Below are 27057 nucleotides of genomic sequence, written 5' to 3' on the forward strand. Positions count from 1 at the left end.
TTTCTTTTCCCAAAAGACTGTTGCGAAACGGTGGTTTGGAGATGCTGTCGTTCTGTTGAGAGGTTCCAACCATGGAACCGAGTTTTCGCTCTCCAGGATTCAAGTAGAAAGGACCAAAATCAACGACAGAGAAACCCTCCTCGCCACTCCTCGCTTTTTCTGAACTCTCACAGCAAGACCACTCGAGACTGCTCAGTCCATTTCAAGACCATCACGGTATATAAGAGTTAGGCTCCGACAAGGTTCGTACATCTTACAAAGTCTCATATATCTTGGAGACACGTTTCAAGCTGATTAAAAATTCCAGATGTGTTTGGAGAGTTGCGTCCAGGAACTCCGCTGGCTGTTTCGCCATTTGATCCCCGGGACGGCGTTTGATTTTGCAGAAGACGCATCACTCGATCCCCTCCAAGCTCAAGAACCACGCAACCAGAAACGAGTCTTCCGCATGTGCAGCCACTTGGAGCTGGACTGCAGCCAAATGTGCGCGATGGAAGACTACGGCACGGGAGTTTCGTGCAAAAGCTGCCATCCCAAAGGGGCATCCAACCACGCGAGAAACAACCTTAAGCGCATGGGTCGCTGGTTCGTCCACGTGAACGAAGCAAAGCTGCCGGGGGTCTCGAGTTTCATCGAGCTGTCGATACAGCGGATTCACGGGAGACTGGCGGCCGACACGACGCAGATCTGCCCGCACGTCCGCTTCTGCGACCTAGATATGGAGCGCGTGAAGTCGAAGCACGCAACCTTGGAGGTCGACAGTTGGAGGACGATTAAAACAGCCGTCCATGGCGAGTGCAAGACGAAATTTTGCGGGACCAAATTCAGCTTTGAGTGGAAACGCGACTACTCAGCTGGACGAGAGCGACATACAGTCGATTTTAAAATTCATCGCGAATTCAAGCTCGACGGCGCCGACGGGCCGGTCTGGCGAGCTAATACCGACAATGTCGTTTTGGAAGAAGAAGACGAAGAAGAAGAAGAAGGAGAGAAAGAAGAGCCTGCGGAAAGAGATGGCTCGGAAGATGTTTCTGCGGAACTGGAGGAGAGCTGGGAGGACGTCGAATTCTGGCCACCACGAGGCGATTTGGCGTGAAGGGCGAAGAGGAGGAGTATTCGATATGCCATAGACAACCAACAGTGGGACGGGAAGTTGTGGTCGTATGATTTGCTCCTCCAAACCTTAGGAGCAGGCAAGGAGCATTCACTCTGGCGTTTTCTCAGGTGCTCGGCAGCATTCGCGGTTGTCCGTGGAGCAATCAGAGGCATTTGCAACGCAGGACTCAGCGATATTCTAGAAAAAAAGTTGTCTCTCACTTGGCGTTGCCTTTGCCGTCGAGCGTGGTTGGCACGCAAAAAGGAATCAGTTTCGAAAGCCCCCAAGACAGCAACGAGGACTTCCGGCCTACATCCATCTTGACACTGGCCACCGCGCGAGGGATATTTGGACCTGCAGAAACCAGACGGGAGCGAGATTGTCTTGGGCAGAACTTTGCCTTTGAAGCCATTAGTGGTGATCGTTTGGCAGAAGGCACGAAAGCAATTGAATTAAGAAATGGACGGTGTTGCAATCAGTTATACAATCTTGCGAGTCTGGCAAAACATTTGGCTTGGAATAAACATCACATTTTGATTCATCGAGTAGAAGGAGACCGTCATCCATTGTGGTATTTTTTCGTCAGACCCATAGTCTCCAGAAGCCTCCACCAGCCATACAAATCCGAACCCAGACCCTTTACTTGAGGGGAATGAAACGGGAAGAGTGGGTGGCACCGATACCGGGCCTACCGTGCTTGACGGGCTTGCTGTTGTGCCTGTCAGAACTCTCCACATCGAGCTCATGTACAAGGCGACTTACTAGGAGATGGAGAACTCTCCAAGGTAGTGACCAACCATCTCAGGCTTGATCTCGACCTGGTTGAACTCCTTGCCGGAGTAGATGCCGATGACGCTGCCGATCATCTCGGGAACGACAATCATGTCACGGAGGTGGGTCTTGACGAGGTCGGGCTTCTCGTTGGGCCTGGCCTCCTGCTTGGCCTTGCGGAGCTTCTTGATCAGGCCCATGGGCTTGCGCTTGAGACCGCGGTTGAACCGGCGACGGGCACGGGCGTGGACGACATCGCGGAGCTGCTCAGACGAGAGGTCGAGGAGCCTGCGTCGCTGTTAGCATCTCCTGCGCGAGCGCCGGCATTTCTTCTTTGCGCCTCTCCAAGTTGTGTGATACGTACTGGTCAAGGTCGATTCCGCGGTAGGAAAACTTGCGGAACGCTCTCTTCTTCTTGAGCTCTGTGCATCACCGTGTTGTCAGCCATACGTCCCCGTTCCAGCGAGGGTTAGACCCTATCGGGTTTCGATGGACTGAGCGGGTGGGTTCGCCAGTGCAGCGACTGCGACGAGTGCATGGTGGGTGTAGGCGTGCGGAAGGACTTCAGTGCATACCAGCAGCCTCCTCGGCGTTCTGTGGCAGCGCGTTAGCAAAATTGGCTGAATAGAGACTAGAGATTCGACACTCACGTATTCCTGGTCAGCCATCTTTACGGTGTTCGAAGGTTGGATGGTGAAGCTTCGAAGGGTCGTCGCGGTCGAGGTTGAGAAGTGGTCGGCAGCACTTCTCAAAACCCCGTTCGTGGGCGGCGTTTGATAAGCGAGAACGCCAAGACCTTTCTGCCACCACTCAATCGTGCCAGTCTGATTGCAGTAAAATGGACGGTAAATCCACAACGCGCTGCTCGCACTCACGCGCTGCATATGCTGTTGAGGGGTGACCGCGTGTAGTCTCATTAATTCATTGTTTATAGAGGGCCTGTTTACGTTATACGAAGATGATTGGTTCACAATTTGCAGGCAAAATTGGTGTTTGGAGGGCACGAATGCTTTTTTGGATTGGATATCAAACGGCGTTTCCGCCGCAAAATGGAAGCAGTTTAGAACGCTCCATGACAAAGCCCGTGAATCCTCCAATTTTTCCCACGCACGCTAGCCTCTTGCTACTGTCCGTGTGCTTCTTACACCCGGCTCGCGCGAAGTTGACCAGATTTTTGACCGTGATGGCGATTCGTTTAGTCGAAGAGACCGAAGCCCATGTCCTCGTCAGACTCCTCCTTCTCCTCCTCCTTGGCGGCGGGAGCGGCCTCCTCAGCGGCAGCTGCACCACCGGCGGCGGCAGCGGGGGCGCCACCAGCGGCAGCACCACCAGAGGGAATGGAAGCGAGCTTCTCGGTACCCTGGGAGATCAGCTGCAGACATAGTTAGCCTTGTCATCTTTACGGCGCGTTTTTGATTCGTACCTCCTGGAGGTCCTTGCCCTCGAGCTCAGCGATGAGCTTGTCAAGGCGCTCAGAGTCAGCCTCGACACCAACGGACTCAAGGACAGCCTTGACGTCGGCAGCAGAGGGGCTGGTGTTGCCACCGAGACCGAGGAGGAGGTAGGCCGCAAGGTGCTTCATTTTTTCGGTTGCTTCGCGAAGTCAGCGGTTGGCTCCAAAATAGCCCATTTTGGCGGCGCGGGCGGCGCATCGCATGCGAGACGTACTGTTGGAGGAGGTTGGAATAGAACAAGCGTTCAATCGATTTAGCCGCGCTGGCGGAGACTGAGACGTCGAGTTCTGGAAGGGTGTCGTGCGTGAAAAGAGGAAGTGGGTGGGCGTGGATCGCTAATACAATGTGCGAGTGAGTTGGCCCTAACCCAATCGGGATAGCGCCCTTTCCGGCCAGCCAGGCGCTACCGGCGCTGCGCTTTAAAGAGCGTCACCTTCAACCACAACTCCGTCCACAACCGCTCTCTCTTTTCTCCTGCGCTTGTCTCCTTGGTCGCGCCAGCGGTCGCTCCAGTACCCGCTTAGGCCAGGCCGCATTCTTCCCGCGTCTCTCCATATCCTTCGACCCGCAGCATGAACGCCCGCTCTACAACTGCGTTGGTGATCTTAGACACGTAAAGCGGGCTTTCCTTACAACATGAGTAGTGTGAGAAAACCTCGTTCCTGCCTAGGCATCACATCTAACATTTCCCACAGTTTCTCAGCAGTGTCTTATCCTCCATCGGCAGTGGCGGCGCCGGCCAGTCACGAGCACCATCGCAGTCTCGACCGCCAGCCCCTACGGCTGCCTCCTCAGCGACTGGACCTGCAGCCCAAACCATACGCACAAACGGCACAGGTGCCCCAGCTTCTGCGCCCAAGCGCAAAGCCGAAAGCGATGCCGACGCTGCCAGGGCGAAGGCCCCACGGAAGGAGGTTCCTCCAGCTCGCCCAAGTCCTGTACCCCGGACCGCGACGTCTTCCCCACTCCCGAGGCCGACGACGAAACCGCCTGTTCCATCATCATCTAGCACGATTCCATATCGAGGGACCGCTCAGCCGTCGGGTCCCGCGAACAATGCTCGAAAGAATGTTCCGTCAGCAGCAAATCCAGCCTCAAGACCCGCTGTATCGGCCGGCGCCTCCAAGCCTGTCCTGAGCAAGCCAGCAACAACAGCTCCTGCGAAGCCCGCATCTTCGGCACCTCCAAAGAAAGGCTCGTTCCAAGAGATCATGGCCCGGGCAAAGGCTGCTCAGGAAGCTTCACGCTCCGTTGGGGCTATCAAGCACAAGCCCGTGGAGAAAATGTCGAAGAAGGAGAAGCTTGCCCACGAGGCTGAGGCGAAGACCAAGCAGGGCACCGGTGCTTCTGCACGGACGGTCCAAAAGGGACAAGCCAAGGCTCCCGAGTCCAAAAACACCAAGCCCAACGAGCCCGAGAAGAAGAAGTCATCAGCAGATCTTGGATACCAAGGTACTATGCGTCCTTCGCCACGAGAACCTGCTTATCAGGGAACGATGAACAAAGGTTCGGCTCTGAAAAGTCGCAGCGGGAGCTACGACCGAAGTAGAAGCGCATCTCTTGGAGCACGGCCACCACCAAAGCGCTACACTTACGCTGACGACGACGATGACATGGAAGATGAGGAGGACTATGACTCGGAAGGCTCATCAGACATGGAGGCTGGTGTTTTCGATGTGGATCGAGAGGAGCAGGAGGCACTGCGGATAGCAAGACGCGAAGACGAGCTGGCGCTGAAGGAAGAAGAGGAGCTCAAGCGGAAAAAGCTTGAGCGAAAGAAGATGTTGGACGCAAAAAAGAGGAGAGCTTGAATTGTTTCCAACTTTCACTTCACGTATCTATGACCAAGGATCGGAAGTTTCGGCGTCATCGGGCAGGACTGAATTTGCTATGATTTGAAGAGCTGGCATTGCACGGGGCATTGGTTAGACTTTCTGGGATACAGCGAGGCGTTTGCCAGTTATACTTTGCTTCGAGCATTCTTTCAGAGTCCGCAACAGGCTTGTAGTTGTAGAACGTCGTAGCTTGAGGCGCCGGAGCAGTAATGCAGCTAGGCGCTTGCGGGGATCCAGAACCACTCGCTTCAAACCTATCTATCCAATGTGCTAACAAAATTTCTTGTGCCAACGGTGAAGTGCATCTTGGCCTCCGTCATAATCAACATGCAGGCAATGCCTGGAATCCACTGTCCAATGAACGGCTGGCAATTCCAGAGCTCAAATCCACTGGTTGACAGGTCACCATATGAGGCGTGTTAAACTGAATTTCTTGCTACATAAACATGACCGTGAAATAGCCACTCTGTACTCTTATCTCATGGTTCAATTCTTTGCTCATCACCAAGTTGTCATGGCTGTCCAAAGGTGTCCAAAAATGAGCGGTTTACAAATCTATCCCACGAAATTCGTGGTGAAGATTCTGATTGTAAAGAACAAAGCAGAAATCAATGCCAAAGCCATGACCGCGCCACGCTACTCCCATGCATGCGGTTGAGGTGTGGTACTCGAGTTTTCTCGGAGATGGGGGGACCCCACCCTCCACTACTGGTCCCTCGCTCAAGACCTACGGACCTCGGCAGGATGGCGACCCACGTCCACCGACCTCCTCCCGCAGCTACTAAGCACAAAGACCACATGGCAGCCGCAACAGCAGCTCCATGAAGCCTTTGTGGCCCTGAAGATCCTAGGATTTGTACAAAACCCGCTCAACAGGAGTTTCCTGTCTTGAACAGTAATGGCTGGTGCCGTGAGACAGCCAATCGACGTCGCCTCGCTCGAGAGATACATTGACCGGAACGTGCCCGAGATCAAGACGCCCATTGACGTCAAGCAGGTACGTCCTACCTTACGCGCTGGAACAAACAAGCAAACAACAACACGCGAACCTCCTAGCCAGGCCTGAAGATGTAGTCATGGGCATCGCACATCATCTGCCACAACGTTACTGACGCTCTGCTGCAGTTTGGATACGGTCAGTCCAACCCAACATATCTCTTGACGGCAGCCGACAAGACCAAGTTCGTGCTGCGCAAGAAGCCGCCGGGCCAGCTGCTCTCCAAGACGGCGCACAAGGTCGACCGCGAGTACCGCATCATCCACGCGCTGGAAAAGACGGACGTGCCCGTGCCCAAGGCGTATTGCCTCTGCGAAGATGACGCCGTCATCGGCACCGCCTTTTACATCATGGAGTTCCTCGACGGCCGCATCTTCGAGGACCCCAGCCTGCCCAAGGTCAAGCCTGAGCACAGGACCAAAATGTATGATTAATCCATTTTCCTTTTCCCCCCTTCTTCGTTGATGGTGTGCCGTGTCTCATGTGCTTTCAAAGGTGGCATTCTGCCATAATTACGCTCGCCAAGTTCCACCGCGTGGATCCAAAGTCCGTTGGTCTTGCGTCTTTTGGAAAGCACTCTGGCTTCTACAACCGCCAGCTCAACACCTTCGGTACCATCAGCGAAGCGCAGGCCCAAACCCTGGATGTAGAAACTAAGGAGCCCGTTGGCAAACTTCCCCACTACGACGACATGTTTGCTTTCTTTAGGGACCCCAAGACGCAGCCCAAAGACCGAGGCACTTTCGTCCACGGTGACTACAAGATTGACAATCTTGTCTTCCACAAGACTGAGCCACGAGTTATTGGTATCCTAGAGTTAGTTTCCACTCAAGCAAGCTAGATTCTTCAAGTAATGGGCGCCATGATTTGCTCACATCTACATGCAGTTGGGAAATGTCGACGATAGGGCACCCGCTTTCGGATCTTTCCAACCTCCTCACTCCCTTCGTAACAGCTGGCCGCAACGCTGATCTGCTTGGGAGAGTAAGCAACAGCGACGCCTTCCTCCCAGGTCGAACGCGCGGTCTGCCCCCTAAGGACGAACTTCTCGCTCTCTACCAGCAGGTTGCTGGATGGGACCCCTCTGTCGAACTTCCTTGGGGCGAAGCATTCGGGCTGTACCGCGGGTCGATCATCTTGCAAGGAATTGCGGCACGGTACGCGCTTCGACAAGCAAGTAGCGCGCGTGCAAAGGAGTTTGGAGGGGGAAGAATTGGTATGGCGGAGCTTGCATGGGACTTGGTGCAAAGAGCAAAGCTAGCAAGGCCTGCGAGTCCGAATTTGTAGCCCAGGAAAGTGGAATGGCTCTCCCAAGTATCACAAACCCCTTGTGGCAAGCTGCTCCATGAGTGACACTGGATGGATATTGGGAGGACGGACACTTGTCTTCTGAAGTTGGAATAGAAGATTGATTTGAAAAACTGCACTCTGGCAGCCATGGTATCCTGTGCTCCACTAACGCCAAAAACCGCTTTTATCGTCAATGCAGGTTTTGACAGCTGAGGCGTAGCGACTAGCGTACCAATTGATGTCGCCGGCTCATTTTTGCTCCCGCATGCTCGATGTACGCCTCCTGTGCTGGTGCGAATTTCAAAATGGTGTCGTAGTTGTTGGTATTCAGTCCACTCTTGGACGAATCTACCTGTTCTGTCGGTCGTCGCCGATGCGCTCAAGGGCCTAGAGATGAATTTATCAGCAACAGTGCTGGAGGCGGAGAAATGGTGGGGTTGGCAGTGCGTGTTTTCGGCGAGTGGATTTCGTACCTCTAGCATGACAACGGAGTTACCACGGATAACCTGCGCTTGTAGTCAGTATTGCGAACAGTGCCAATGAGGGCGAAGGATAACATACACACATGCCCACGCGCACCTTCTCGCCGTTATCCCTCTCTTCGACAGCCTCGTCCAAAACGATGTTCAGGAAAACCTTGGCCAATGTTAGCTCATCTTTGTCGTCTCACAGGAGTTCTGGATTGTGGCGCGGAAGAAGCGTTCAAAGCTGCGAGGGAAACGTACGTCATAGCCGCGGAGGATACCGATTACTTTGCGGGACCCATTGAGTTGGACGAAGAGTCTCTTGTCCAAGTACTGCAAGGTTCACCATTCTGTTAGCGATTGTTGTGGCGCGCTCTTTCCCGGATGTCCTTACCTTCTTCAATTCAGGTTGGGCCTGAGGCATATTTGCACGTCTGGGCTTGCGGGTTGCTGTAGAGAGAGTGAAGCAATTGCTGGCGGAGGCGTTGCGATGTGACGGGATGGCTGACGAGAGTTCAGCGCGGATAGCACGCGCAGTCGAGCTTCCGGCAAGTTCTGCCGCGGCGGTGAGCGCGACCTCATAGCGGTAAAGTGCGGCAGAACCGTCGCTCAACAGCGCGTCACATCTTAGCTCTGGCGTTGACCTTGCTAACCAACATTTCGCCAAATTTCCCGGCACTTTTCAGAATCTTAAAGGGCTTGCATGTGTCATTCTCTCAAGCTTTTCAACACGATTGCACAGCATGAGAAAATCCTTCGGCTCGCGGCGCGTCCCCCGCAAAATCGGCCAAGATGACGACAATGATGCCAACACGACTGGGTCGGGCAACGAAAGCGGAGCTTCAGCATCAGGTGAGTTCTCTCCCGCAAGTATCCTTCTTGTGCAGGTCTAACGTCCTTGGCCAGACAGCTGATGGTGAATTACAGAACCAGTAGTTAAACGCCCACCCATCGCCTCGAAAACCAAAAAGCGCTCGTCTCTTCGCCTGTCATTCGGCCCCGGCGAGGGACGCGAAGAAGGGGAGGAGAAGCCATTCACCCCGAAGAAGAGCAATCTCAGTCGGATCGCGACCGAACGAAATGCGGAGCGCAAAGCAAGTGGCGGGTTCCGCGCGAGCCTTTCATCCGACAGGCTACCTTCAAGACCAGACATTGGCACTGAAGATCGACCCAGCTACAGCAAGGAAGCATTGGCAGAACTCCGCGACTCGACACCCACAACGCCAAAGGATCTGAGCAGTGACCGATCAGAATCAGGCAAGGAGTTGAACATCGCCGCGAAATTTGGGCCACTGTCAACGACGCGCACCTCGTCAGCCATCCCAACAGACGCCGAGATACGAGAGAAGAAGGAACGGCGAGCGCGGCTGGCACAGGAGCACGAGTCGGGATTCATATCGTTGGACGACAGAGACGAGGAGCACGGCACAATCTACGACGCTGGCAACGCCTACGACAGCGACGACCTAGATCGGCCGCGCGACGTGGCGCTGCGCTCCAGCTTCAAAAAAAAATACCCCGAGACGCGGCTCGTCCCCGACGACGAAGACTTTGCCGAGGGTTTTGAGGAGTTTGTCGACGACGGCCGCATCAACCTTGGGCGCAAGGCCGAACGCGAGGCCGAGCGCAAGCGGCGCAAGGAGATGGCTAGCATGATTGCCGAGGCGGAAGGAGGAGCAGGAGACGGAGATTCTGCAGACGACGAGTCCGACGACAGCGAGGCCGAGCGCAACGCGGCGTACGAAGCGGCACAGACGCGCGCGGGCACGTACGGGCAGCGGGACAAGGCCGGCGCAGATGAGAGCAGACCGCGGACACCGCCGAAAATCACGCCTCTGCCAGAACTAGGCGGCGTGCTGGCCCGGCTCAGGGAAAGGCTGAAGGAACAGGAGGTCATCAAGGCGCAAAAGGTGCGGAGGATGCAAGAGCTGGTCAGGGAGCGGGCCGAGATTGAAAGCCACGGAAAATGGATACAGGAACAGCTCAAGGAAGCTGGCGAGAAGTATGAAAAGTTGCGGATTGAAGCTGGAAGTAGTGGGCCCTCTGCGGCCCCTGTGAATGGGCAGAGTGGGAGCGTAGGTGGAGAGAAGGATCTCGGGGGCTCGGCAGCAACATCTGCGGCGGGGACGCCGGTGAGAACGGATAGCGAAGATGAGGATTCCGAATAAGGATTTGGAGAAACGGCATGATGATGCCGGGCTGGCGTGCAAAGCCACGAATTTCACTGTACATCCTCTTGCCTACTTGCCGACTTTCTTTTATGGCGAAGCCAAGGCGGAATCTAATACATTTAAACACTCGCTGGTGTGTCCACATGCCACAAGGTGTCCATGATGAATGTTGTTTCATGCATGCAAATCATATTTACAGAGCAGCGTCCACCTCCACGGGACCTACACAGTGGTCATGACGCTGGCGTTTTGGTACCAGTTGAGGAGGGGATTCTCTCCGCTCCGAACCTCTGTGTCCTCTACATACGCCCATCTGCGCATAAAGTCCTCGTGCGTAAGGACGCGAGTCAGCCTGCCAGTAATGGCGCGGTAAACGTCCTCCATGATCTGAAAATCCGTCGGGAAGAGGATGTCAAAGTAGCCTTGTTGGACCTGTCACAACTATCAGTAAATACGTTTGTGACAGTTTTTTAATTGTTGAAGCATTACCATGGTCGTGGTGACTGGTATCGTTTTCCTCCTGTACCTCGTCTGGACAACGGGGGCGTTGATACCCTTGATCGTGTCAGGGAGTGAGTGAAAGTCGCTCATCACCAGCTTGTGTGCAGGGAAATAGTTGTTGAGAATGTCGAAGAATTGCATCAGCCTCGTGGGAACGTATTCTGGTTCCGTTAGAGACGAAGTCGATTGCGAAATCAAGTTTCTGAAGAGGCTTGAGCCTGAGAGCGGAGTCTTGAAAGGGCGGGTTGCTGCTGCGTCGCGAACTCGGAGATATCTGGCGGCAACAGGATCTAGGTTCTCGTCATAGAAATCGTAAAAGTCTCCTTGTCCGTCAATTACCACAGACCCTTGGCAAGGTTTTTCTGTTTCCACGTCATAGCGGATACAGTCGTGTGCAAAGTTGTCAAAGACTTCGAGGGCTAGGAAGTAGCATGGGGAGCTGACGTATTGATCCCAGTCGAACACAGAGCGGTTGATGATCTGCACTTTATCCCAATGGCCCCGCGCTGCTGCTGTGCGCTTCAATTGGTGCACCTGCAATTCTGCCAGAGACTCTGAGATTTCAATGACGCGGTATTGCGTCCGCTCGTAGACCTCTGGATGATGATCGCGAATGTAGTCGAGTATATTGATCATGAGAGTGCCATTTCCAGCACCCATTTCGTATATGAGCAGGTCGTGGTGTGGGTATTGCGACAGCTTGTAGTTTGTAACAAGGTAGCGGGCAATGGATTCACCATAGTATGGTCGAAAGAGCTCGGTCGGTGTATGCCATAATTGCCGGACATCATCCTTCCCTTGCTCATCAAGCCGATCCTCAAATTGGGTGTATTTTTCGCCAAGTATGCGTTGGAATTCGGGCTCGTCTTTGATGGCGTTGAAGTCGAAGGGTTCGCCGGGTTGGAAAATGACTACTTGTTTGGAGAAATAGCCATAGCTTGGGTTGTATAAGCTGTCTGAGCGTGGAATCAGTCATCACTTGCCCGCGGCCGAGTGCGTTGCCTGATACCTTCAATGAAATCCCGCATCAGCATCCTGACCCTCCTTGGCCTCTGCTTCCTTGTCCGGAGGGTCTGGGCCGTGACCCAGTTATACTTTTCGAGCTCTCCAAGCCTATGGTCTGGGAATTTTTCTGGTCGGGGCACCCACTTCTCCACTTCCTCCTCCTTCACTTTAACATGCCCTCTCCGCGATTCAAAGACGCCCCGACGCTGGGAGCGGCCCACTTGGAGAGCCACAGTGCGCAGACATTGGCCGGCACGGTGGGAGAATAGTTGGCGGAACAGGGAGTTGACGAGTGACGAGTCCATGGGAGAATGTCGAGGAGAGGAGCGGACATGGAGGATCGATTGCGGCCAGGTGTGGGCGCGTGGGGACTCCGCGTCCGAGTCGGGTGGGAGTCGTCAGTGGCAGTTGCGGCTAACTGTGGCTTGACCGGCCCGAGCTCCCTGGTGTTCACCAGCCACAGTTTGCATCACAAAAAGTCAAACCAGACCCTTTTCGCAACCAATCTGAGGAGCAGCCAGGACAAGAGCAACCGGTGGGTTTTCAAGAGCGAGCGAGGGAGTTTTCAAGGTGCCCAAAGATTGTTTCGGCAAGGCACATCAAAGAGCATGGATTCGTCACCCAACAATACGCGACTCTGGATCTTTGGCGCCTTCCTTGCTGGAATTCTTCTTACTCTGGGCTACAAAGATGTGTACCCCGACTTGGAGCACCGCTTTCGGAGAGCCCGCCGACGATCGTCGGTAGTCCTGGACAAAGGCATAGCCCGCGGCACCAATGCAGTCCAGCTTGCAGACAACAACCGGCACCGGCAGTCCATTGCTGGCCCACTTGGACAAGAAATTGCCGAAGGCATCGAGGGCTGCATAGGCAATACTCCGCTCATCAAAATCAAGTCGCTTTCAGATTTCACCGGCTGCGAAATTCTTGCCAAAGCCGAATTTCTCAATGGCGCCGGCAACAGTCCCAAAGACCGCGTTGCGCTCAACATCATCCGCATGGCCGAGGAAGAAGGCCTCTTGACCCCACACTCCGGCGACATGATCTACGAGGGCACCGTCGGTAGCACTGGCATCTCGCTCGCAGCCATATGTCGCGCACGGGGCTACTTGGCTCACATTTGCATGCCCGACGACCAAGCGTTGGAAAAGTCGGACCTGCTCGAGAAGCTGGGTGCCGAGGTCGAAAGGCTTCGGCCAGCGCCCATTGTGGACCAGAACCAGTTTGTCAACAAGGCCAAATCAAGAGCAATCGAGCACACGAATGATCCCAACAAGCCGGGCAGAGGCATCTTCGCCGATCAGTTCGAGACCGACGCCAACTGGCGAGCGCACTTTGAAGGAACTGGACCAGAGATTTATCGTCAGACGGGCGGCGTGCTTGATGCTTTTGTGACGGGCGCTGGCACTGGTGGCACCATTTCGGGTGTTGCACTTTACCTCAAGCCAAGAGTGCCGCAACTCAAGGTTGTTCTCGCCGACCCGCAAGGCAGCGGACTGTTCAATAGGGTCAAGTATGGCGTGATGTTCGACCCAAAGGAGAGAGAAGGCACGAGGAGGAGGCACCAAGTCGACACCATTGTAGAAGGTGTCGGAATCAACCGTGTGACCCGTAACTTCGAGGCTGGAAGAGAGTCGGTAGACGACGCTGTCCGTGTCACTGATGATCAGGCCATGGCAATGGCACGATGGCTTGTCGAGAAAGACGGCATATTCTGCGGAAGCAGCAGCGCTGTCAACTGTGTTGCTGTCACCAAAGCAGCCCTGAAGATGGGACCAGGACATCGACTGGTCACTATCCTCTGTGACAGGTGAGTTTTTCTGCGTGTCCTCGTTGTCCCCATACTGACAAGCCATCAAGTGGAACGAGGCATCTCAGCAAGTTCTGGAAGCATGCAGGATCTATCGGCAACAAAGACGATCTGACTCTTGATGAGGTTCTCAATGCAGGGTCTTCATGAACTAAACTATGTCAAAAGTCTCTGCTGGATATTGATTGTCGCGAACAGCCCAGCGTCGCACGAGATTTAGGTCAAGTCACCTTGGCGGTGATGTTTCCGTTTGCTGCATGGATCACACCTTATTCGAGCAGAAATGAAAAGGGTATCGCGTGGACAAAAGCAGAACCTGCCGACGCTCTTGCAAAACGGATTCCACATCGTGCCCTCATAACTTCTTATTCTGCGTTGCGCGGCATTGCTCAACTGAACTTGGCAATCCGTGCCTCCAAATCTCTGACCCATTCACCAACCGTCTTGATGTTATTTTGCAATGTGCCTTCGCCAGTGTTCAGATTCTCTTCCACCTTGGCCAATGCCTCGCGCCATTGTTTGATCTCCTCTGCTTGCTCACCCTGTCTCTTCTCCAAATCGTCGAGAGCAGCACTTGCTGTACCGGCACTTGTGTGGATCAGACGTAGGGTGCGAAGACGATCCAGGACCAGCGGTAGTGAGGGCGAAAGCTGCTCGATGGTTGCCAAAGTGCCATACAAGGCGTTGATTTTGGCCACTCGCTCAGGATCTTCAATGTACGCACCGCTAACCTCAGGAAGCTCTGCAAGTGGTGGAGTGTCGCTTGGCTGGCGCGTCTGCACTGGAGACGATACGGCCTCCTGTGACGCCCGCGCAGCTTTGCGAGCCTCCTCAAGGCGTTCCGCTTCTTGGGTGAGCTTCTGCACGCGACGTGAGGCAGCGTCAAGCGAGTTGGTGGATACGTCGGTGATGGTCGTTAGTTGACGCTCGAGAGTACCGAGATTGTGCAGAATGGCCTTTGGCGGATTGGAAGCGATGTCGGGCATGTTGGTGGCGTTGAGTCCCAACGCCTTTTCGATTTGAGACAGACGGGAGTCGAAATCCGATACTTTAGCAAGCGCCTGAGCTGATTGCTGCGAGTCCTTGGTCGTGACTAGTGTCTGTTGAGGAATTGAACCGTCTGCCGAGGCAGTTGGTGCCGGTCGAGCAAATTTCTTCAAAGTCCTCTCAAACTGTGCTTCCGCACCCCGGACACCGCCATGCCGTTGTGTGTATACGGCATCCAGCATTTCGCTCAGCTTGGCAATGCCTGCAGCCGGGTCTTCCTCCTCGATTCCGTCATGGTCGGCTGTCTCTTCTTGGCCCTCCTCCTGCGTATCTGAACTCCTGAGCTCGTATTCTTGTTTTACTTCTTCTACTTCTCTCCGCAGTCTCGCCAACTTGCGCCCGAGATCCTCATCCTCCTCATCGCTCAGGTCGCCGTATTCGTAGCTTGCGTGACTACCGCTGCGCGGTCGGCGGGAAGACGTGCGATAGGAGCGACGTTGGTAGCGAATGCGGTCCGAAAAGTCGACTCCACGGGCATCTACTCGTGAAGACGAAAACTGTGTGCGTGCTTGGTCGGCTGAAATCTTCCGGCGGTCAATGCCCGATATGACACCTTCGGAGTCATCCGTGAAATCGGAAGCCTGTGATGGTGAACGCGCAGTCGAGCTCTTAGATCTATCATCAGTTGAGCTCTTCTCGAATGGGTTGAAAATTGAAGCCCTCACTTGAACAGTCGTGTCCTCGGTCAGCTCTGGCGTCTCGTAAATATCTGGCGCCGTGTCCTTTCTTCACGTCAGCTTGCGTACATGCAATGCGTTGCTAGAGCAACCTACGAGTCCTGGCAAGTTTTTGTATTTGTGACTTTGAGCCATGACGAATATTGAGGGCAAATGGTGACTTGGGAAGGTGGACAGAAGCTAATGTAGGTATGGAGGACGATTTGAACTTGGACTGACGCGTCCGGGGAACATGGTCTGTGCGCAGTCAACCCACCTAACGCGCACGGCCACACGGGCAGGGCATCGCGAGGTGCAGAGTGCGACTTGTTAAGCGGAGCATGTTCTGACATGAGCACCGAAAGTTTCATGATTCTGTGGACATCTTCAAAGCTTTAACCGGCTCATATTTCGCAAAGGAATTTAATTTAGTGGAGGCAACAAATGCAAGAGATGCTTTCTCACAACAGCAGAATGTTGGAAATCAGCAGCTACTTGCTGATTGATTTTGAACTTGAAAGGCTTGACAGGCAGATCACTCAAAATCCCGCACTTCCACAGAGATTGCTGCAAAACTCTGAGCGTTGTCTGCACTGCTTCCCCACACCAATTGATCTGCACATTGTTTAGAGCAGATAGAGTCTGCTTATATCTTCATGGTCGCGAAACGACTTGAGAACGGGAGCTGGGGCCATCTTGATGTGCGATGCTCACCGGAGTCTCCACATTGAACAAAAACTCCTAACAAATAGGCGACATCTTCATGTATTTGCGAGTGAAGCGCGCCCATGGCAGCAACAAGGAGGTCGAGCATATCGTCTGCAGTCTCGTGTCCACACACCCGCGCACTCGAATTTCAAAGACTAATTGTGATTGGCGATCCGTACAACTTTATTCTCCAGATTTTGCGTATTCAAGACGCAGCGCGGTGGTCGATGTCATCACACCTGAAACTTGTGAGCGAGAATCGTGCTGGTCCCAATTTGGGTCGAGTCCAGCTCATAGCCAAACACGAAATATTGCTGATTCGCATCTGAAGCAGATTTCGCGAAGGGAAGATGGCGTCCACTTTGTGAGCCGGCTCAGGATGCTGGTTATAAACAACTCTTCTTTCGCCGGGGGAGCGGTTCCGCCGAGAAGCATGGTACCTCGGGTAGGCCATGGTTTGGCTTTGCGTCATTCAGCCATCTCATTCGATGACCTTGGACCGCTCGAGATGATGCGAAATCAGACGCGAGATGGGAGACGACGAGGTTGACGAGGTTGAGGGGCTGTTGGTGGTGCAGAGGAAAGGGACGGCATGGGGTGACGTTGAATTAAGTCTGCCGTAGTTCGTTCGGTTGGGTAAGCCCCCGAAAAGACCTAACCTGCGAAGGCACGAACAGCATCAGACCATGGCCCTGCAAGAGCGCATCGCGCCTTGCAAAGAATGAGTCGCTTTGATGAAGCATTCGACAGGTTTCTGCTGCTGCGACTCATCTCATGTCATTCTTTGGCGGCAACCGCTTCATTCCCAGCGCTGCGCGGTTCTCACACATCACGAGCACACCCTACCGTGCCTTGAAGAACATGTTCGCTGCCGAGGCGAGCACAGAGAATGATGCGACAGAATCGCACTCATATCTCCTCAATACCACCCATGATCTCCTCGAAGACCGTTTGGCGGCCAAAGAGTCTGAAGAGCTTGGCCTCACCTTGAAGGACCCGCATATCGATACCGTTTCATACGGCGGCTTTGACCAAGGCAGCCTCTACGACCGCTACGATGAATCCGGGCCCTCTTCAGTACAACCAGGCGAGAACAATGACTATTCTGAGCCAGGCGGAAGTCATTTGAGTATTCGGGATGAGATTGACGAGCGTGGTCGCGGGTTGAATGGGGCCATGGACCACGATAACGGCAACATGGTGGACGCGAAACAACTCAACCACCTCGAAAACCTCACTGGATCACACATGGAGATCGACAGTGGTGAAATGGACATGTACAACCATGTCTCAGATGACCGCAAGATGAATTCCCAGGTGCCTGTGCACCACACCAAGGTCGAGGCCGAGCTCTCGAATATGGACGGACCTGCACACACCATCGCATCCAAAGAGACAACAAGCCAAAAAACTTCCCTCGCCAACTCACGAGTATCGCGCCAGACCTCTCATGGCGACATTGAGACGCCGAAGTCATCAGATTATTCTGTCAAACAGGACTCGCCGGGCACCGCAGCGCGCGCAAGTCATACGTCATCAGGGAAGAAGCCAGCTCCTTTCAAGGCCAAGTCGTCAATACCTGCGACCATTCCAGTGCTTGAGCTTGCACGGCAATGTATATTGGCCGCGCAATCGTCTCGCTTAAATCCATTCGCATTACACCCGGGCGAATATGCACTCCTCCGAGATCACATCACGCACTCGCAAGTAACCATCTACCTCAACATTCGCAACGCAATACTCCGGCTGTGGACGAGGAATCCACTGGTTTCCGTAACAAAAGCAGAGGCTGCGGGATGCGCACGGGATTCGCGACATTTCACCATGTCGCAAGTAGCTTACAAGTGGCTCGTAAGAAACGGATACATCAACTACGGCTGCGTCGAACTTCAAAGTACAGCAGGGTCAATACCTCGAGCCAAAGCCAAAGCAGGGAGACGCAAGACTATTTTGGTGATTGGAGCTGGCATGGCCGGCCTCGGCTGTGCGCGGCAACTGGAGGGCCTGGTGACACAACTCGGAGACCATTGGACCAAACAGGGAGAGAGGCCGCCCAAAGTCGTTGTCTTGGAGGGACGCAAACGCATCGGCGGTCGTGTATACTCGCATCCACTAAAGAAACAAGACGGCAGTGTCCTGCCCCCGGGAGTCCGGAACACGGTCGAGATGGGCGCACAAATTATTACAGGCTTTGAACATGGAAATCCGTTGAATTGTATCATCCGGGGACAATTGGCTCTTCATTACCACGCTCTCAAGGATGACACGATAATTTATGACGTTGATGGCAAGGTGGTCGACTACGAAGGAGACATTCGCGTGGAGAAACTGTATAATGATATACTTGAGAGGGCAAGTCATTACAGGAACAAACCACCTCCTGCAAAGACTGTGGAAGGCGACCGGCGTCTCATTCAGCTGGGTCGCGATCCCAACCACGAATCTGGAGAATTGATCTCGTCACTGGAGGACTCGGGCGCTTCCAAACCAGTGGCTACACAGACCAACCGCAAACAGGCCCTCAATCCCAATGCTCTCATGGGGGTTGAGAAATCAGCCGGAAGGAACTACACGCTCGCCCCTGGCTCCGGAGCCAACGTATCAGCAGCCGAGGCTGCGAAAAACATGGGATGGCAGCTCAAGTCGAATACACCTCTAAGTGAGAACTTGGAGCTCGAAGCCGTCACTGACGCATTTCCCCATCCAACACTCGGGGCAACCATGGACGAAGCCGTCAGACAATACAAGCATATGGTGGACATGACACCCAAGGACATGAGACTGTTCAACTGGCATCACGCAAACATGGAATACTCGAATGCCGCACATGTCGGCCAGCTGAGTCTCGGTGGCTGGGACCAGGACATTGGTAACGAATTTGAAGGTGCTCACTCTCAGATCATTGGCGGATACCTACAGGTACCTCGGGGGCTCTGGCAGTGCCCATCGAGTCTCGACGTGCGTTTCAACAAGGCTGTCAAATCGGTGCGTCAGGCGGATGAACTCTACGTTGTCGAGTGCGAAAATGGAGAATCGTTCGAGGCCGACGAAGTCGTGGTGACAACTCCTCTCGGAGTGTTGAAGCGGGGCGGCATCGCCTTCGACCCCCCGTTGCCTGCATGGAAGACTGGTCCGATTGAGCGTCTCGGCTTTGGTTTGCTCAACAAGGTGCTTCGCTCGACAAAGGCTGCGCAATAGACTTGCTGACTTGGGTAGATTATACTCGTGTACGACACGCCCTTTTGGGAAAGCGATCGCGATATGTTTGGCCTACTGAACGATGCAGAAATGCGAGACAGCATGGAGCAGAGACACTACGAAAGGCGCAGAGGACGGTTCTGGCTGTTTTGGAACTGCATCAAGACAAGCGGACGACCGACCCTGGTAGCTTTGATGGCCGGCAACGCAGCGCACGATACCGAGGTGACGAACAATTACTCGCTCATCGAGGAGGTCACAGCACGTTTGTCGCAGATATTCGCGCCAAAGAGGGTGCCTTCGCCACAGGAAGTCATCGTCACAAGATGGAAGAAGGATCGGTTTGCGAATGGAAGCTATTCATACATGGGGGCTCTTGCACAGGCGGGCGATTACGACGCCATGGCCAGACCGATTGGGTCGCTCCATTTCGCGGGCGAGGCCACGTGTGGAACGCACCCGGCCACGGTGCACGGGGCCTACCTCTCTGGCCTTCGAGCGGCATCCGAAGTGGTCGAGTCAATGGTAGGAGCCATTGAAGTTCCGCATCCTCTGGTGGAATCGAAGATGAAGAATGAGACGCCACCAGTCAGGATGGGGGCCAAGCGCCCGATGGACGAAGCAGACTCTGCTGACGCAAGAAACGTCAGGCGGGCGCTGAACGAGGAGCTGGAGGCGTCCATCATCAGCGCAATTCTCGAACAGATTGGAGAGCGACCTGTCAAGCCCGATAGGACAGGCAACAACCCCTATCTCCTATACACGCGCGACCATTGGCATACGACCAAGGCCGAATGCGACGAGAAGCGGCGAGAAGCGACCAAGGACCCCAGTGCCAAGGCATCAAAAGACCAAATTCGGACAATGCTTGGAGCAAAATGGCGCAACGCCAGCAAGGAGGTTCAGCAACCGTACATTGATCACGCCAGCAGGCTTAAAGAGGCGAGCGCAAATGCGGCGGCGCAGTACAAGGAGAAGGCAGCCGTGTGGGATCGTGAGGCTGAGAGGATCCGGAAGGAGTTGGTTGCCAGCAGCGGGATACCCGGCGCCAAGGAAGCGCTGCTGTTTAACGGCAAGACGGCGATTGAAGAAGGAGGGAGCAGGAGAGAGCGGCGGACTGGATTATAATGGGTGGTTCGGCATGACGGGACACGGCGTTGCGTTGCATTTTCTGGATGGTGCAGGAACAGCGGACATGGAAGAGAGGGAACTAGCAGAGTGACGTGCATGGTGTTTGCAAAGGAAGGTCATGATTTCTTATGTTTGCTGCTGCATGGAAGGCGGGGTCGAGCGCATGAAGAAGCAAAGCGACCGGGAGCCTGTAGCGTCGTGGGGAAAGAAAGACACGGCCGGGACCTATGTATGCGTGTATGCAGGCACAGCGGGGATAGGCACGTCACCTATGCGACGCACCCAGCGTGCCGGTGATGGGGGTGACGGTTCGGCAGTTTAGGTTGTATGTCTGTCTGGTAGAAGCATTCTCTGTGTATTCGTCGGCTTCAACACCAAGTGCACCTCTCCAGCACCTAACCAACAGCAGTCCCGGCGGCATCCCGCTCGGCCCGCCCGTCGCCTGGCGTTGTACTATCTCCATGGGTGCATCCGTCTGATGTCTTGCCGGAAAGAGCAGAGGAGAGATACTTCACTCAGGCCCGGGTCTATTTTGCCCCGCCTGCAGCATTCATCCGCAATTGACTGAGTGATGACGACGGATGAGGGACCTGACAGGACAACTGAAGGCCTCGTGCTCGTCCGCCGCGTCGGTCGGCCTGGGCTGTGCCGCAGCCAACGACCGACGCGAGGCCTGAGGCCGACGACTTGACCATGCCCCCCAGCGCTGCGCGCATCCCCTCCTCACACCTCAATCCTCATCTCTCACCTCTTCATACCCTCACCTCTCCCTCCCCTTCCATCCAGAGTCGTTCGTTTCTCCAGAGCCCCGGCCAACCACGCCTGCAACCCCCACTCATGCCCTGCAGTGCTCCCTGCGCCCTCGACTCGACCAGCCGCACCCGCTGCGACTGAGGTGTGAGCCTTCGGCTGTCGTCACCGCTACCACGGACCTTGCGGCCTCAACCTGCTCTGCGCCGCCCCCCCCCCCCCCTCCCAAACCATGTCGTCCTTCTTTGGCAAGTTCAGGGCCAATTCTGTGAGCGCGCCCCTCTGTTCCACCCTCGCTCCTCTTGGCTCATTGTGCCCAACAGCAGACGCCCCAAAGCCCGTTGTCGGCCGCGTCGCCGGCCAAAAAGGACCCCAATGCGCCGCAACCGACCCCGCTCGAGAAGCTGCTCGCCGCCGACACTGGTCCTATACGCCCCAACGGCAGCGACAAGTTCTTTGGCTTTGAAAATGTAGGGCAATGCTTTCCCGGATTGTCATCATGTCGCGCGCTCGCTAACCTGCCACCCCCGTCTCCAGTTTGGAAGCACATGGTATGATCGACGCCTGCACAGTCCTCTGCCCGCCTCTCCTGCTCACTCTGAACCTACAGCTACGCCAATTCCATCATACAATGTCTCTACTACTCGGTGCCCTTTCGGGAACAGGTCATCAACTTTCCCGCCCGTTCGCCGCAAGATACCCTAATGAATCGCGCCACCAATGGCCTCCCCCGCGTCAACACCGACATCCCCTTCTCTCCTGTCGCTAAAGCGCCCTTTTCTCCAACCCTGAGACCCTCGACCGCCACTCCGGTATCGTCGCCAAAGAAGCCAGGTGGGCCCGGGCAAGCGACTGCCGCCCCCGGCGCAAAGCCTGAAGAAAACAAGGACTCGCCCGAGTACAAGAAGAAGATGGCCATGGCTGCCGGGCCCGTATTAGCCATGGACTATGAGAATTCGAAATCTTATGGAATGTCCGAGTCGCTCTTCACATGTCTAAAGGACATTTTCGAAGCCATAATATCCCACAGGTCCCGCGTCGGTGTCGTCAGCCCTCAAAAGTTTTTAGAGATTCTCCGCAGAGACAACGAAATGTTTCGGACCGCCATGCACCAAGACGCGCACGAATTTCTAAACCTGCTTCTCAACGAGGTCGTCGAAAACGTAGAGCAATACTCCAAAGAACAACGGCAGTTGATGGAGCTGGAGGCTGTAGAAAAAGCGACGGCCGAATCAGATTCTGGGCTTGCTGTTGCCGTATCTCCGGTATTGGGCAATGCTTTCAAAAATGCGGCGCAAAGCACCGGATGGGTTCATTCACTCTTCGAAGGGACTCTCACTTCAGAGACGAGGTGCTTGACTTGCGAAAATACATCTCAAAGAGACGAGGCCTTTCTTGATCTTTCTGTGGATCTAGAACACAACACTTCCGTCACTTCCTGCCTCCGTAAATTCTCAGAAGAAGAGATGTTGTGTGAGCGCAACAAATTCCACTGCGACAACTGCAGCGGGTTGCAAGAAGCGGAAAAGAGAATGAAGGTCAAGAGGCTGCCGCGTATATTGGCTCTGCACTTGAAGAGATTCAAGTACACCGAGGACCTCCAGCGACTTCAGAAATTGTTCCACCGAGTACCTTACCCGTACCACCTTCGGCTGTTCAACACCACCGACGATGCGGAAGACCCCGATCGCCTGTACGAACTCTACGCTGTAGTCGTGCACATTGGCGGAGGAGCCTATCACGGTCACTACGTCTCCATAATCAAAACCGAAGACCGCGGTTGGCTGCTTTTTGACGATGAGATGGTAGAACCGGTAGATAAAGGATACGTGCGCAACTTTTTCGGCGGAGAGAACAACCTCGCTTGCGCTTACGTGCTTTTTTACCAAGAAACGACTGAGGAGGCGGCTCTACATGAACAGGAATCTGAAGGTTTCGACGATGCTTCAGCGCCAGTAGAGATGAAATCAGAACCCGTATCTCTGAGCCAAAGAGTAGAAGAAGCGTCTCCGAACGGCCATATCTACAGTCCAGTCAGCCCAATCGAAGAAGATGACAGGGACCTGTTCACAAGTATCGATCCTACCACGACGGCCCCGCCACCTACTTCTGACTCGCCGCCGGTCCGACCAAAATCACAACCACCGTCAGAGCCTCCTTCGTCTTCATCCGGGTTTCCTTTGCGCACGAAATGGGGCGACGTGTCGTTCAGAAGCAAAACTGACAAAGACAAAAAAGAGGATAAGAAGGAAGAGAAGCAGCGCCGGATGTCCAAGCAGGCCGAAGGCAAGGAGTTGGAAAGGCAAGTCAAGGCGGAGCAAAAAGAACAAGAAAGGCTCGCCAAGGCAGAACAAAAGGAAATGGAGAAGCAGCAAAAGGCTGAGTTAAAGGAGCTTGAGAAGCAGCAAAAAGCGCAGCAAAAGGAGCAAGAGAAACAAGCCAAGGCCAGGCGCAAAGAGATGGAGGCGAGCAGAAGAGACACTTTTAAGCAGCAGGAGGACGAGTTCCGTGCCGCGGTCGCTGCGAGCAAGGCCACAGCCAAGGAAGAGGCGAGTACGCGCAAGAGCAACAGCTTTCTCCGAAGGGGCAGCAAAGCGCCGCCGGCCGAAGCCAACATGCCAAACAGCGTCCCGGTCAATGGCACGGGTGTCAGCGGTGCTCCTGCGAGTACAAGCAGCGGCGCACCCGCAAGCACTGGAAGCAGTGACGACACGCCCATCCCACCAAATACAGCGTCGACCTCGACGACCATACCCAGCACCGGAACAAGCAGTGCAATCCCCTCAGCTACGACAGCATCGATCAAGGAAAATGGTCATTCTCACCACATTCGCAGCAGTAAATCCATATCCGGCGGCCTCAACAGGTTCAGGCATTCGAGTATTAGCTTGCGTAACAAGCCCAAATTCTGGCCGACAAGCAACAACGCCGAGATCCCGGAAGCCTCGCCGCCTCCGCTTCCGTCCTCACTGCCATCGGCTCCATCTCCTGCACGACAACACACGGTATCGATGGATGAGGCACCGCTGAGTCCAAACACTGTGGGGCCCGCCCCTCAGCCCTTTGGCCCTGGTGTCGGCTTAAGTTTTGGTCAGAACAGAGCTTCGACAGAGCCACTCCAGCCTGAGTTTCCTTCGAAAGGCGCGCAGGGCTCTGGCAAGGACCATCACAAGGACAACCGGTCCATGTTTGGCATTGGCCGCAAGAAGTCATCCATGCTCGGCCTTGGGTGAGCTTTGCCGCGGTGACTACTAGGAGAACACCGGCTGGTCTATTTGGAACGCTTTCTTACTTCTGATTTCGGTTTGGGTGGTAAGAACCACCCTGGGCAATCAACCCGGTATGCGCATGGGGCTTAATGGCGTCACAGCCGGTGCCAGCTCCTTGACCAAGAAGCGGCGCGCAGCTGCTGTACTGGGGATGTCTGCTCGTCGAAATTCTCTTGTGCTTTGCTCGATACCTCGTGTTGGAGTGCTGGAGACCTTGGATAACAATGCGGCCGGTGCAGCAGAGGCTACAGCGGGAGAGACGATGTGGCCAAGAAGAAGTTGGAGCGTCTATTGAACAGAGGCACGTCCAGCAGAGTCGTGTCGTCTTGGATTGTGGCAGAGGAAGAGACGGAGGGCAGATCAGAGCGCTCGCTTGTCAAACCCACCAACCCAATCATGACAGCGCCACATTACCAGACGTATGTTGAATGGACAGACTCGGGATTGCGGACCTATACAACGAGGGCACTGGAGGTGGCGAGAAGCCCGCGCATCACTGCAAAACCAATATTGCCAAGTATACGAAGAAAAATGGCATCGGGCCTTATTTCTCGCCACCAACGACCCCTCGTTCTCTCCTCCTCATTTGCTTCTCTGTGCACGGGACTTGACATGATTCCCCTTTTGCCTTCATATCCGCTGTGTAGTAATACGATATTTTGGTGACGGACCTAGCGACGCCGACGCGCTGGAGAGGAGGATGAGAGGTGCAGATCGAATTGCGCCCGCTTGTGTAGTCGATCAATCAATCAATCAATCAATCTCGATTAATCAATCTATGCGAATGTTTACATCACTGGTGTTGTTGGATCGAGCGAGTGGTGGTGTACTCGTGCTACAGCTCTGTAGTCCTCGAATGTTTTGACGACTCATGATGGACTGGTACCATTGAAAGGAAGTTTTGGTCATCGCGGAAGCCAGGCGCACACATGCTGCTTGCTCGGCGAGCACTCTAATATGTGCCAAGACGATAGGATGTGGTTGGGGCGAGCAAAATGTCAAAATGACACACACCTATGGTTGCTGCAAATTGCAGCAATCGGCAATTGATTGATCATGGCCCAAAAACGGCAATGATCCAGTCGTCGAGCGTCGAACGTCTGGTGGCAAAATGAACGAATGAATTCTTTCCATTTCACGACCTACCTCTCTCTCTCCACCTAGGTACATCAGGACATTAGGGTCCAACGCGTCGCGCACGGACTCTTTTCATTTTTTTGGCCCAAAACGGTAATTCTCCTCCTCCTTGTCGAATGTCGAATGTCGAACGTCTGGCAAAGCAATTGAATGAATTCATTCCATTTCACGACGCGACGCGACGCGTCACATTGCGCGCGTGTGTGGGCTCTTCATTCCCGGTCGTACCTGGGTAACTGAAGGTACCTAGGTGCGTACGTACGGTAGCCCGCACCCGCCGCTCATACATGAGGTAGGTACATAGATACATAGGTACATAAGCAGGTAGGTAGGTAGGTGTATAGACTCTTTCCCTGAGAGTCTGTCTGTCTGTCTGTCTGTCTGTCTGTCTGTCTGTCCGTCCGTCCGTCCGTCCGTCCGTCCGTCCCAAAACGGTAATGCGCTCGCTCGCTGTCCGTCGAACTGTAGACATCCGGAATGATTTTCGAGGCTGTCGACTGCGGTCGACGGACAGCGCGATTGGCATCATCAGACTTACCTACGTTCGATCGACCGTGACTTACTTCATTCACTTTCTGAGCGCCACTGCGCAACCGGCGTATTCGGACTGCAGCCTGAGTCCAGGACGTTTGACGCTCGACTATCTGGGTACATGACCAGAGTTGCCCCTTTCATGCGTGCGGTGTCTCTTTCGGGCGGGGTTTCATTTTGAACACTGCGAGACGCCAAAGCGAGATTGGCGGTGAGTCGGTCGTCACAGGGCACAGAGTGGTGGTGAAAGGAAGTTGACGACTGCTCTGCTACAGGAAAAGGACTTCTTGCCCACAGGGTAGACAACGAGCGAAATGCGTCGAAGCTTGCCATACCCGGGTGGTCACAGGCAGATAGAGCGAGCAGGGCATAGGAAAAGCGACAGACACACGATAAGCTTGCTGACAAAGTGTTTTCATGTGATGGATTGACTTATTTCCCCCTGACTATGTGGACAAAGCAAGTGTCTGCCTTCCCGGGCTATGATGTCCTTCATGTTCCCGCCATCTCACTCCGACCCAGTAAAGCGCCCGAAGCACTTCATTACAAGGAAGCGGCCCCTGCTTCTCCTTGCCCTCCACCTTCTCGAGCAGCTCCTTGAGCTTCATGTTCCAACCAGCGACCTTCTCCAAATCCACATACTTGCCCGTCTCTTCGACCTTCGCGACAAGCTGGGGCTTCAATCTACGTTGACCGCGCGGGTTGAGATTCTCGAACCTCATGCAGAGGGCCTCGCTGTCTTTGAGCAGTTTGTCGATCTCATTGAGGAACTCGGTCTTGACTGACTGTAGAAGCAGCTGGTCGAGGAATCGGACCCGAAGAATCATGAGCATGATTGTTCGAAAATTCCCGCGGCTCTGATGACGTACTGTGAGCTCATCCATGCCCGTCGATTCCATAACTTGCTTCTGGATAAGGACTCTATCAGATGCTCGAGTCTTTCAGCACATGGGGTGCGTCGAGAATCGCGGCGGCGCCAGGCTTGGGATCCTCAGCCTCGCTCTCAGTCTGGACCAGCGAGAGTCAGCAAGCGAGTGGTTGCTTCAAGGTAGGAGTCAGTCATCATACAGACTTCTCAGGCGGCGGGGCTGGGCCAAACGCTCCATCCTCGGGCTTGAGCGCGTTGCTGGGATTATTCTCGGGTGCCATGTTGCAGTGAATCGGCAGGTAGTGTCCCTTTCATGCATTTTCTCATCGCTTCGACCGGATGGCTCTTTCGACAGGGTGGGCCTCCGA

The 27057-nt window shown here is 54.5% G+C and overlaps 13 protein-coding genes across 13 annotated transcripts; 7 read left to right on the forward strand and 6 right to left on the reverse strand.

Moving 5' to 3' along the window:
* The first annotated feature begins 19 nt into the window (after positions 1-19).
* IWZ02DRAFT_134162 (uncharacterized protein) lies at positions 20-1336 on the forward strand. The gene is made up of 2 exons (XM_066761658.1): positions 20-242; positions 308-1336. The coding sequence occupies exon 2, from the start codon at positions 308-310 to the stop codon at positions 1094-1096; it is 789 nt and encodes a 262-aa protein (XP_066626245.1). The 5' UTR covers positions 20-242; the 3' UTR covers positions 1097-1336.
* Positions 1337-1628: 292 nt separating this feature from the next.
* Positions 1629-2604, reverse strand: IWZ02DRAFT_442388 (40S ribosomal protein uS19). Its single transcript, XM_066766959.1, has 5 exons — positions 2518-2604; positions 2443-2461; positions 2232-2289; positions 1859-2155; positions 1629-1805 (listed from the first exon to the last, which is right to left on the reverse strand). The coding sequence occupies exons 1-5, from the start codon at positions 2533-2535 to the stop codon at positions 1736-1738; spliced, it is 462 nt and encodes a 153-aa protein (XP_066626246.1). The 5' UTR covers positions 2536-2604; the 3' UTR covers positions 1629-1735.
* Positions 2605-2859: 255 nt separating this feature from the next.
* IWZ02DRAFT_442395 (ribosomal protein P2) lies at positions 2860-3621 on the reverse strand. Its single transcript, XM_066766960.1, has 2 exons — positions 3291-3621; positions 2860-3239 (listed from the first exon to the last, which is right to left on the reverse strand). The coding sequence occupies exons 1-2, from the start codon at positions 3447-3449 to the stop codon at positions 3063-3065; spliced, it is 336 nt and encodes a 111-aa protein (XP_066626247.1). The 5' UTR covers positions 3450-3621; the 3' UTR covers positions 2860-3062.
* Positions 3622-3768: 147 nt separating this feature from the next.
* IWZ02DRAFT_442396 (uncharacterized protein) lies at positions 3769-5435 on the forward strand. Its single transcript, XM_066766961.1, has 2 exons — positions 3769-3966; positions 4017-5435. Exons 1-2 carry the CDS (start codon positions 3958-3960, stop codon positions 5130-5132), a joined length of 1125 nt encoding a protein of 374 aa, XP_066626248.1. The 5' UTR covers positions 3769-3957; the 3' UTR covers positions 5133-5435.
* Positions 5436-6054: 619 nt separating this feature from the next.
* Positions 6055-7440, forward strand: IWZ02DRAFT_371729 (acyl-CoA dehydrogenase family member 11; the record flags this gene model as incomplete). Its single annotated transcript, XM_066764586.1, has 4 exons — positions 6055-6153; positions 6282-6577; positions 6649-6969; positions 7041-7440. 4 exons carry the CDS (start codon positions 6055-6057, stop codon positions 7438-7440), a joined length of 1116 nt encoding a protein of 371 aa, XP_066626249.1.
* Positions 7441-7791: 351 nt separating this feature from the next.
* Positions 7792-8331, reverse strand: IWZ02DRAFT_487536 (uncharacterized protein; the record flags this gene model as incomplete). The annotated part of the gene is made up of 5 exons (XM_066769380.1): positions 7792-7830; positions 7917-7949; positions 8005-8079; positions 8169-8240; positions 8302-8331. 5 exons carry the CDS (start codon positions 8329-8331, stop codon positions 7792-7794), a joined length of 249 nt encoding a protein of 82 aa, XP_066626250.1.
* Positions 8332-8531: 200 nt separating this feature from the next.
* IWZ02DRAFT_134370 (nineteen complex-related protein 2-domain-containing protein) lies at positions 8532-10160 on the forward strand. Its single transcript, XM_066761659.1, has 2 exons — positions 8532-8759; positions 8835-10160. Exons 1-2 carry the CDS (start codon positions 8651-8653, stop codon positions 10073-10075), a joined length of 1350 nt encoding a protein of 449 aa, XP_066626251.1. The 5' UTR covers positions 8532-8650; the 3' UTR covers positions 10076-10160.
* Positions 10161-11913, reverse strand: IWZ02DRAFT_511713 (S-adenosyl-L-methionine-dependent methyltransferase). Its single transcript, XM_066770542.1, has 3 exons — positions 11589-11913; positions 10568-11535; positions 10161-10510 (listed from the first exon to the last, which is right to left on the reverse strand). Exons 1-3 carry the CDS (start codon positions 11887-11889, stop codon positions 10301-10303), a joined length of 1479 nt encoding a protein of 492 aa, XP_066626252.1. The 5' UTR covers positions 11890-11913; the 3' UTR covers positions 10161-10300.
* Positions 11914-12192: 279 nt separating this feature from the next.
* IWZ02DRAFT_467615 (tryptophan synthase beta subunit-like PLP-dependent enzyme) lies at positions 12193-13544 on the forward strand (the record flags this gene model as incomplete). Its single annotated transcript, XM_066768573.1, has 2 exons — positions 12193-13394; positions 13445-13544. 2 exons carry the CDS (start codon positions 12193-12195, stop codon positions 13542-13544), a joined length of 1302 nt encoding a protein of 433 aa, XP_066626253.1.
* Positions 13545-13783: 239 nt separating this feature from the next.
* Positions 13784-15253, reverse strand: IWZ02DRAFT_487540 (Dynamitin-domain-containing protein; the record flags this gene model as incomplete). The annotated part of the gene is made up of 2 exons (XM_066769381.1): positions 13784-15163; positions 15215-15253. 2 exons carry the CDS (start codon positions 15251-15253, stop codon positions 13784-13786), a joined length of 1419 nt encoding a protein of 472 aa, XP_066626254.1.
* A 1413-nt stretch (positions 15254-16666) lies between these two features.
* Positions 16667-20131, forward strand: IWZ02DRAFT_467636 (flavin-containing amine oxidoreductase-domain containing protein; the record flags this gene model as incomplete). The annotated part of the gene is made up of 2 exons (XM_066768574.1): positions 16667-18973; positions 19022-20131. 2 exons carry the CDS (start codon positions 16667-16669, stop codon positions 20129-20131), a joined length of 3417 nt encoding a protein of 1138 aa, XP_066626255.1.
* A 970-nt stretch (positions 20132-21101) lies between these two features.
* On the forward strand, positions 21102-24333 carry IWZ02DRAFT_134472 (uncharacterized protein). The gene is made up of 4 exons (XM_066761660.1): positions 21102-21152; positions 21208-21354; positions 21422-21435; positions 21495-24333. The coding sequence occupies exons 1-4, from the start codon at positions 21117-21119 to the stop codon at positions 24115-24117; spliced, it is 2820 nt and encodes a 939-aa protein (XP_066626256.1). The 5' UTR covers positions 21102-21116; the 3' UTR covers positions 24118-24333.
* Positions 24334-26267: 1934 nt separating this feature from the next.
* Positions 26268-26970, reverse strand: IWZ02DRAFT_430099 (uncharacterized protein; the record flags this gene model as incomplete). The annotated part of the gene is made up of 3 exons (XM_066766032.1): positions 26268-26729; positions 26770-26829; positions 26890-26970. 3 exons carry the CDS (start codon positions 26968-26970, stop codon positions 26268-26270), a joined length of 603 nt encoding a protein of 200 aa, XP_066626257.1.
* Positions 26971-27057: the final 87 nt, after the last annotated feature.

This window comes from Phyllosticta citriasiana (assembly GCF_038021145.1).
Source record: "Phyllosticta citriasiana strain CBS 120426 chromosome Unknown IWZ02scaffold_2, whole genome shotgun sequence".
NCBI lineage: Eukaryota > Fungi > Ascomycota > Dothideomycetes > Botryosphaeriales > Phyllostictaceae > Phyllosticta > Phyllosticta citriasiana.

Excerpts from the sequence above, each read along its gene's own strand:
- IWZ02DRAFT_134472 (XM_066761660.1), top strand. The coding sequence starts at position 21,117 with ATGTCGTCCTTCTTTGGCAAGTTCAGGGCCAATTCT. Across the intron at positions 21,153-21,207 it reads GCAAGTTCAGGGCCAATTCT|CAGACGCCCCAAAGCCCGTT; the intron begins GTGAGCGCGCCC and ends TGTGCCCAACAG.
- IWZ02DRAFT_134162 (XM_066761658.1), top strand. The coding sequence starts at position 308 with ATGTGTTTGGAGAGTTGCGTCCAGGAACTCCGCTGGCTGTTTCGCCAT.
- IWZ02DRAFT_442395 (XM_066766960.1), bottom strand. The coding sequence starts at position 3,449 with ATGAAGCACCTTGCGGCCTACCTCCTCCTCGGTCTCGGTGGCAACACC. Across the intron at positions 3,240-3,290 it reads AGGGCAAGGACCTCCAGGAG|CTGATCTCCCAGGGTACCGA; the intron begins GTACGAATCAAA and ends CTATGTCTGCAG.
- IWZ02DRAFT_511713 (XM_066770542.1), bottom strand. The coding sequence starts at position 11,889 with ATGGACTCGTCACTCGTCAACTCCCTGTTCCGCCAACTATTCTCCCAC. Across the intron at positions 11,536-11,588 it reads GATGCGGGATTTCATTGAAG|ACAGCTTATACAACCCAAGC; the intron begins GTATCAGGCAAC and ends TTCCACGCTCAG. Across the intron at positions 10,511-10,567 it reads TACCAGTCACCACGACCATG|GTCCAACAAGGCTACTTTGA; the intron begins GTAATGCTTCAA and ends TAGTTGTGACAG.
- IWZ02DRAFT_442388 (XM_066766959.1), bottom strand. Across the intron at positions 2,156-2,231 it reads CGCGGAATCGACCTTGACCA|GCTCCTCGACCTCTCGTCTG; the intron begins GTACGTATCACA and ends ACAGCGACGCAG. Across the intron at positions 1,806-1,858 it reads GGAGAGTTCTCCATCTCCTA|CAAGCCCGTCAAGCACGGTA; the intron begins GTAAGTCGCCTT and ends CAGGCACAACAG.
- IWZ02DRAFT_134370 (XM_066761659.1), top strand. The coding sequence starts at position 8,651 with ATGAGAAAATCCTTCGGCTCGCGGCGCGTCCCCCGCAAAATCGGCCAA. Across the intron at positions 8,760-8,834 it reads AAGCGGAGCTTCAGCATCAG|AACCAGTAGTTAAACGCCCA; the intron begins GTGAGTTCTCTC and ends GGTGAATTACAG.